This window comes from Camellia sinensis, chromosome 10, assembly GCF_055761805.1.
Source record: "Camellia sinensis isolate YWXY chromosome 10, ASM5576180v1, whole genome shotgun sequence".
NCBI classification, from domain to species: domain Eukaryota; kingdom Viridiplantae; phylum Streptophyta; class Magnoliopsida; order Ericales; family Theaceae; genus Camellia; species Camellia sinensis.
Window position 1 is genome coordinate 37,638,852 of NC_138970.1, and position 8,593 is coordinate 37,647,444.

The window sequence follows — 8,593 nt, forward strand, 5'->3', positions numbered from 1 at the left end:
ATATTTGAAAGCATTGGGATTTGGATATGGATGTTGCTTCATTTCCAGGGCTGAAGCTAATGCACAAAACAAAAGTTGCATGATGCAGATACACCAGAAGCAATTTAACACCTGAAGATGAATGCTCCATTTTGCGTCTACTAACTACAGTATCTTCTTGAATTGAAAATATCCAAAAAGCTCAGCCGCAGTTATGGAATGATTTCCTAGATTTCATCTTTTAAGCTTTTAGTTTTACAATTTTACTGTTTTTCAAAAAGATTTATTCGAACAAAAAGATTTATTTGAACAATTTCTTTTCTGATTGTGGCTAGATTTATTTGAACAATTTCTGTTTTTAAAAAAGATTTCTTTTCTTGATATAAACAAATTTGAGTTTGGCTAAGATTTTATTTTATTTTTTTGTGCAAAGTTTATTTTGTGATTAGTTAGTAATTGTCTTATTGACTGTTTCATAGTGGATTATATTTGTGTATAATTATAAATAACATGCAAGACCTATGGCCCAACAATTTTGACCATTAATGAAATTCTGAATTATTTTATTCTCTTTCCAATGTTGGGTATCATTCATTTATTTATTTATTTTGAATTGCTTTATTGTTGATGTCATTATTTTCGGTATTCTCACTGCAACAAAATTTGTCTATAACCACGTTTTTTAGATAATGTTTTTTTGAAAAACGCTGTGCAAAACCTAAAGTGAAATTAAAGACACGCATGTTCCACTTAATAGCGGTGCTCCGTGTCCCTCTGCCCCCATTTCTCTTTCCGTCATTTTGTTTTCTCTCTTCATCTCTCTCTATTGTTTTCTCTCTCTGTCCTAGATCTAGGGTTTTCTGTCTCCTCATGCGTCTTGAGAGATTCACCAGGGATCAGATCTAATTCTAAATCCATTGATTCTTGCATCGATTTGTTTGAAATTTCTTGATGGTTTTTTTGGTTTTCTTGATTCTGATTCTAATGATTTTGTAGAGGAAGATGGTTCGGTTGAGTTGCATAAATCGACGGGGTTACGAGACTGAGGAGTGAAGAAGGATCAAGATCATCGGGATCGAGACAGGGACCGAGATCGAGTCCGATCGAGTCGGAGCAAGAGGAAACCAGTCGATGGAATGATAGGCTTTTCTCCATTTCTTCTTTTCTGTTTTGCAATCAGTCTCAAGATCTTTTTCTACAACTCAAACTCACAAAAAGCTCTCATCTCTCGCAGTCCAGCCCCTTCTCCCTCTGCCCGACTCTCTCTCTCTCTCTCTCTCTCTCTCTCTCAAGTAACCCTTCCCTTACATCTATTTTCTCAACTACATATAGATACATGCTTATATATATATATACACACACTTACACATACATGTATTTGTATAAGCACCATGTTTTTCTTTTTACAGATTCTCTGTTCGAATTTTGGATGATCTTTCTCTAATTGATAGAACTTTACCCTAAAGATTGATAGCTTCAATTTCTCAAAATTTAGGATATAATGAGGTTTTCACTGTCAAATAGTTTTTGGTTCGATGGAATGAAATGAAATGAATGATTCCATCAAATTGTTCATTTCCATATCTGTTAAACATTGCAAACGGAATATACCATTGTATAGGAATGATCATTCCATTCCATTTCATTTCAATCAACCAAACACAGCATTAGAGTTTTGATTTTGCCAAATTATGTTTGATAAGCTTTCTATAGCATTGTGTTTTGGACTCAACAGTCAACAGAGTTTTCACCACTGGCTTTCTTGTTCTTTATTTCCACAATTGGCTTTGTTGTAACATGCTTGGTAGCTCTGTGTTACTTTTGCATTCTGGTTTCAAATGGGATTCTTTCCAGGCAATCTCTCTCTCTCTCTCTCTCTCTCTATATATATATATATATCCTTCTATTCATTTTATTAATTTATTTTTCTTTTTTATTTGTTCAAGAATTTTGTTGGTTCGTTTTGTCGATTTTATTCTTCTACTAAATCCCTAAATATTGATCTCTCCGACAAAGAAAGCAAAAGGCGTTTATTCAACAGGTTTGTTTTACAAAAATGCCATTTGTGTATTAAGTATTCAGGTGATTTTGATGGTGATTTCCATCTCTATATGTCCATCTAGGTTGTTATACAGAAGAAGACAAAGAGGGTTTCTTGAACTAGATTTGATTTTGGGGAAATGGGTGGAGGATCATATCAATTCCATGGATGAAAATGGAATTAAATCCCTTGTTGATGTTCTTGACCTGGTAATTTTGTTGACCTTTGTTTTTTCTTCTTCAATCTTTAGCCCATGGGTATATATTTTTGAAAGGCCAATTGGGTACTGGTACTTTACTATTATTAGTATTGTGTTACTTATAATTTCTCATGTTTTTGTGTTTGAAAATTGAAGCTCTTTATTAAATTTGATGACTCTAGAATTGGGTTTTACTGGAATCTTCACGTTTGTGTTTTATTTTTATTTATTTATTTATTTTTATGCAGAGCTGATTTAGATGCTCACATATCTTCATTTCCATGCATAGGTTGCTAAGTTTGTTATTAAATTGGGCTATGCTTGTAATTTGTGTTTTGTGACCTCAACTCCATGTGGGGTATTTTGATATATATATATATATATATATATATATATGGTTCTCAATCTAATATTAAATTTCAGTATGTTTGATGTTTATGATCTGCCACAACTTTTAGAAGTTGAATTTTGCTACTTTTTGGAGGCCCAGATGCATACCTTCGCACAAACATGTAGTTATTTGCATATAAATGGTTTTTGTCATATAGAGGACTTTGCCATCAAGGCTGCAATGCGTTTGCATATGTAAGATTTAAACCATGAAGGCTAAAATTGATGGCGGGGGGAACAAGTGAATGAAACTTGAATTCATATTATACTCAAGACATTCATCAAACTATTTATCAGTCCTTTTTTATCACGATATTTTAATTTTGGTGAAAGTTTGGTGTTTTTAATTTTAATCCTTTTAAATTTTTAGTGCAGTTCAAGAGTCTTTTACAAACCTTAGTGGCCTTTGAACTACTTGTTTTTTGCATATGTTTTCTATATCAGGAGCTTCCTATGTTCTTTGTCAAAGAATTCACATAACTAAAATTATCTTTTTCTCCCCTATTTTGGTTTTTAATTATATTTTTAGTGCAGTTCACGATATTTTAATTTTGGTGAAAGTTTGGAAGTGGCTCACCGACCAGGAGCAACCCCCCAAAACAATAAACACAAATCCTGTAAGACAAATGACCTTTTTCTCCCCTATTTTGGTTTTTTGTTGGTTGTGATCACTTAGCCTTGCTTTTCCATCAAGGCTCAAATAACTCATGATCCAATGCTAGTCACAAGCTCATGGAATGATTCTCTCCATTTCTGCCAGTGGGAAGGTGTTTTATGTGGCCATCGCCATCAGAGGGTCATTGCCTTGAGTTTAGAGTCCCGTAATTTAGTAGGTTCTATATCTCTTTCTATTGGAAACCTTAGTTTCCTTAGAACTGCTAACCTCTCAAACAACAGCTTTCAAGGTAAAATTCCTCATGAAATGGGTCGGTTATTCAAGTTGCAAGTTCTGGTATTGACTAGTAACTCGTTGGAAGGACGAATTCCAGCGAACCTTTCAAATTGCAATGACTTGAGGAGTCTTCATTTAGGCAACAAGTTTATAGGAAATCTTCCTAAAGAGCTTGGCTCCTTATCCCAATTGGTGCTACTTTATATTGATTCCAACAATTTGACAGGGGCAATCCCAACTATTTATGTAAACCTTTCATCTCTTGAACGTTTCTTGGCGCATTTGAATATGTTAGAGGGAAGTATTCTAGAATCCCTAGGCGGCCTGAAAAGCTTAACATATCTTTCTATCTTCTCAAATAAACTATCAGGTGTGATTCCTTCATCTATCTATAATATCTCGTCATTGATTGCTTTGGAGGCACCAAGTAATTTACTTGAAGGAAGTCTTCCTCAAAATTTAGGCCTCACTTTGCCAAATGTTGAAGTGATTAATATTTGGGGAAACCAATTTAGTGGCTCAATTCCATTTTCAATATCAAATGCTTCAAAACTAAAATACCTTGACTTATCGCTTAACAAATTTTCTCTTGGAGTGGCTATTAATTTTGGAAACCCAAATAATCTCTCTTGATTGAGTTTAGATAAGAGTGGTTTGGGAACTGGGCATGCCAATGACCTTAATTTCTTAACTACTTTAGCCAATTGTAGCAAATTGAGAGTGTTGCAATTACAGGAAAATAATTTTGGAGGTGTTTTACCGAATTCTTTAGCTAACTTCTCGACAAAACTCGAGCATTTATCAGTGGCAGCAAACGAGATATCTAGAAACGTTCTAGCAGATATTGGAAATCTTGTGAGCCTAAATGCTCTAGCTATGGACGAGAATCAATTGATAGGAAGTATTCCGACCTCTATTGGTAAACTTGTTAAGCTTCAAGACTTGGGTTTTAGTGACAACAAATTGTCTGGGGAAATTCCTTCCTTTATTGGAAATTTAACACTATTGAACCGGTTTTGATTAGAAGAAAATTATTTTCAAGGAAACATACCTTCAAGTCTTGGAAATTGCCAAGGTTTGATACTGCTGCATCTTTATGGTAATGGTCTGTTTGGTAGCATACCCCAAAAAGTAATTGGTCTCTCATCTTTGTCAATATCTCTAGACTTGTCTCGAAACTGTCTAACTGGTTCTATCCCTGTGGAAGTCGGTAACTTGAAAAATCTTGTTGAACTAAATCTTTCTCATAACAAGTTATCTGGTGGAAGTCCTAGCAGCCTTGGCAGTTGCACTTCTTTGGAACGTCTTTATTTGGACAACAATTCATTTGAAGGAACCTTTCCACAATCGTTGAGTTCTTTGAAGGCCATCGAAGAATTAAGTCTCTCACACAATAACCTATCAGGTGAAATTCCCAAATTTTTAGAAAGCTTTCCCTTTTTGAGGAATTTACACCTTTCTTTCAATAATCTCGAGGGAGAGGTACCAGTAGGGGGAGTGTTCCTGAATGCAACTGCAATTTCAGTGTCGGGAAATAACAAGCTTTGTGGAGGTATACCTGCACTATAGTTTTCGGCTTGTGCTTCTAAAAAACCGAGAAAGTTAATTATTTCCATAGTTTATGGGGTTTTGGGTTCATTTTGGCATCATCTATTCTAATCCTTTGTTGGCTTAGAACAACGAGAAAGCAATCTTGTGTGCCATCTTCTTTGATAGATTCTTCTTTGAAAATATCATATGGAAATCTTCTCAAAACGACAAATGGGTTCTCTTTGACTAACTTGATTCGTACAGGAAGCTTTGGTTTAGTATACAAAGGAATTCTCCATCCAAATGAAATGCCTATCGCGGTGAAGGTACTTGAGCAACAAAACAGAGGAGCTTCAAAGAGTTTTGTAGCTGAATACAAAACTCTTAGAAACATCAGGCATCGAAACCGCGTCGAGATTATCAGTGTTTGTGCAAGTGTTGATTTCCAAGGTAATGACTTCAAAGCCCTAATATATGAGTTCATGGAAAATGGAAGCCTTGAAAGTTGGTTACATCTAGTTCCACAAGCAGGTGGTGGTGGTGCCAATGAGCAGCCGAAAAGTTTAAGCCTTTTTCAACGATTAGGGATAGCGATTGATGTGGCTTATGCTTTGGATTATCTTCACAACCATTGTCACATCCCAGTCATACATTGTGATATAAAGCCGAGCAACATTCTTTTCAACAATGACATGACTGCCCATGTCGGTGATTTTGGTTTAGCGAAGCTCTTACAACACTGCAACAATGAAATTTCTCAAAGCCAAACTAGCTCTGTTGGTATCAAAGGAACTATTGGTTATATAGCACCAGGTAATCCACAATATACCTTATATTTTGAGTGATGTATTCACCTATATGTCTATATATATATATGTATGCATTTGTAAGTATAAATTAATAATCAGTTTGTTTAGGCGATTTTTATTTATTTTTTTTTTTGGCATTTTCTAACCTTTGGTTCAACAGAAGATGAAAGCCTACAAAAATTGCTTTTTGTGGTTAATGGAAAACAAAATTATTTAGAAAGAAAATGTTTTTACTTTTGAAAGGTGAAAAATATTTTTCAGATTGAAGTTTTTTTTCAAAGCCATCACTCGTCTACCGCCATAGGACTATCACTATCACCATCACCACCACTACTGCCAGCAATTACAGTCATTGCCAACCCACTGCTAGTGCCACCTTTGCCCTACCCCTATCATCATCACAATGACAACCACCTTGCCACTACCCCCACACTAGTACTACCACTACTATAATCTCTAGCACATTAGTTTCATGGTCATAATCAAACATAAGAAAATATTTTTTCTATAAAAAAAAAAATTCATGAAAACATTTCGTATGTTTTTTTTTTTTTTTCCACCCATAGAAATAAATGGTGTGGAAGATTGAATTTAATATGTATTGTATGTGTAATGCAGAATATGGCATGGGGAGTCAAGTGTCCATCGATGGTGATATATATAGCTATGGGATCCTCTTGTTAGAATTATTCATAGGAAAAAGACCAACTGATGACATGTTTAAAGATGTCTTAACCCTTCACAAATTATCCGCGACAGCTTCGCCAGAAAGAGTAATGGAGATTGTTGATTGGAAACTTGTATCAGGGAGGAAGCAACCAACATAAATTCCAGGAAACAAATAGGAAAAGGAAAATTCCATGAGTGCTTAATTTTGATACTCAGGATTGGAGTCGCATGCTCTGAGGAATCACCAAGAGAACGAATGGCCATTGTTGAGGCGATTAAGGAACTACATTTAGTTATGGACATGCTACTTGGGAGAAGGATTTCAAGCAATGTGCAAACTGCTCAAAATGGATAATAAAGGTCCTCTCTCAGTGTTTTCTCTCAATTTCAAAATCTAAACTTCATCCTCATGTTTGGCATGGACCTTATTTGAATGATTTGAACTGTTATTTTTGTATAGTCTTCCTTGTATATCATTCATGAAAAAAAATTAGATTTATTTGATAATCGTAATATTTTTATTTTATCACATTTGTCTTTGAAAAAATAAATGACAAGTATATTTTTTAAAATTAGTCATTGATTTTTTTGGAGACAAACGTGATAAAATAAAAATATTATAATTATTGGATCGACTTAGTGTTTTTTCAAAAATGATATACAAGAAGAACCGTACAAGTTAAACGAATTGGATTATTGAAACAGAATTCGTAATGGCCACACAACCCTAACATGATGGTCAAGTTAAGATTTTAAAATTGAAAAAGTCTCCGTCCTAGTTTCACAAAGATAGACAAGATGTGGGGCCCATCCCCTTGTCTATTTTTTATTTTATTTTATAATTTTATGTATTCTATTTCTGTATATTTTGTTTCCCTGTCTCGTTTGATTAATGAATAAATTAGTAGATCTAGTGTACCGTTTGCATTTCCTTTCTTTCATTTGAACATCATAATTAATTCTATTCTTAAACCATAATTAACTTTCTTTTGTCATTGTAATTTTAATTGTATCAATTTTATTCTTGAGTTTTGATATTGTGTTGATTTAGTATAATTGATAATGACCCTTAAAAAATTGAGATTTTTTGCCATAACTCCTTCCTGGAGCCCCTTTTCTTGAAAAGGACAAACTCTAATTTTTTTGCTCATAAATTCTAAAATAAAGAAATCTTGTAAGAAAGAAAAAAAAAATTTAGATTTATATTTTGTGTGACAAATTTACCCCTTCACACACTCTCTCTATCTTTCTCTCCCTCAATTTGTCCCAACTCTCTCTCTCTCTCTCTCTCTCTCTCTCTCTCTCTCTAAGAGTTCTCTTCACTACCACTACCACTGTCTACACTACTACCACCACCACCACCATGACCACCACCGTTTCCACTCCCTCCATTGTCTTCACCACTACAGTCTCAACCACAGGTGGCATTCGATGTCTACCATACCACTGGAAACCACTATCGTTATTCTTCGCCTCCATGACCTTAGATTTGAGATAGACGACCTAAAATATGATATCCATCATCTCATATCTATATCTTTCTCTCTCTTTCTCTTTGTCTCCTCACGATACTTTGTTTTTTAGACAGAAAGATTTTATTCTAGTTTGAACCAGATCTGAGACAATATATGTGTTCTCTCTATCTCTCTATCTCTCTATCTTTTTCTTTTTTTCTCTCTCTCTCTCTCTCTCTCTCTATATATATATATATATATATATTTTTATTTTAGTGCATTTTTTTTGTCATTCTTAGTTTGAATATTGATTTTGAGATCTCAAACGAAAATATTATTTTAGTACGTTCAATAGCAAAATAATAAAATTTTACTCTAATATAAAGTAAAATTTTACTCTGTGTAAAAGTAAAATTTTACTATTAACGTTATTAATTCAATGTTCTGACTAATTTCTCATTTAATATCTATATGAATAATGGTAATAATTATAGTAAGTGTGGTGGTTAGTGATAACAATGGCAAAAATTCACTATTTATATGTTTAAAGTAAATAGTAAAATTTTACTATCACCAGAGAATCTTGCTGGAAAATTTGTGCCGACCTATGGTTGTTGTTGGAAAATTGTC

At 34.0% G+C, this 8,593-nt stretch overlaps 1 protein-coding gene across 5 annotated transcripts; it reads left to right on the top strand.

Annotated features, from left to right (window-relative positions):
• Positions 1-742: 742 nt before the first annotated feature.
• LOC114321338 (putative LRR receptor-like serine/threonine-protein kinase At3g47570) lies at positions 743-7,427 on the top strand. 5 transcript variants are annotated; one of them, XM_082891264.1, is made up of 5 exons: positions 743-2,020; positions 2,103-2,229; positions 3,144-5,481; positions 5,551-5,844; positions 6,459-7,427. In XM_082891264.1, exons 3-5 carry the CDS (start codon positions 5,340-5,342, stop codon positions 6,665-6,667), a joined length of 645 nt encoding a protein of 214 aa, XP_082747390.1. In that variant the 5' UTR covers positions 743-2,020; positions 2,103-2,229; positions 3,144-5,339; the 3' UTR covers positions 6,668-7,427. The 5 variants fall into 5 exon arrangements, with proteins under 5 accessions (XP_082747390.1, XP_082747392.1, XP_082747389.1 ...); XM_082891266.1 differs by having other exon boundaries at positions 5,617-5,844; XM_082891263.1 differs by having other exon boundaries at positions 3,144-3,226; positions 5,296-5,844.
• Positions 7,428-8,593: the final 1,166 nt, after the last annotated feature.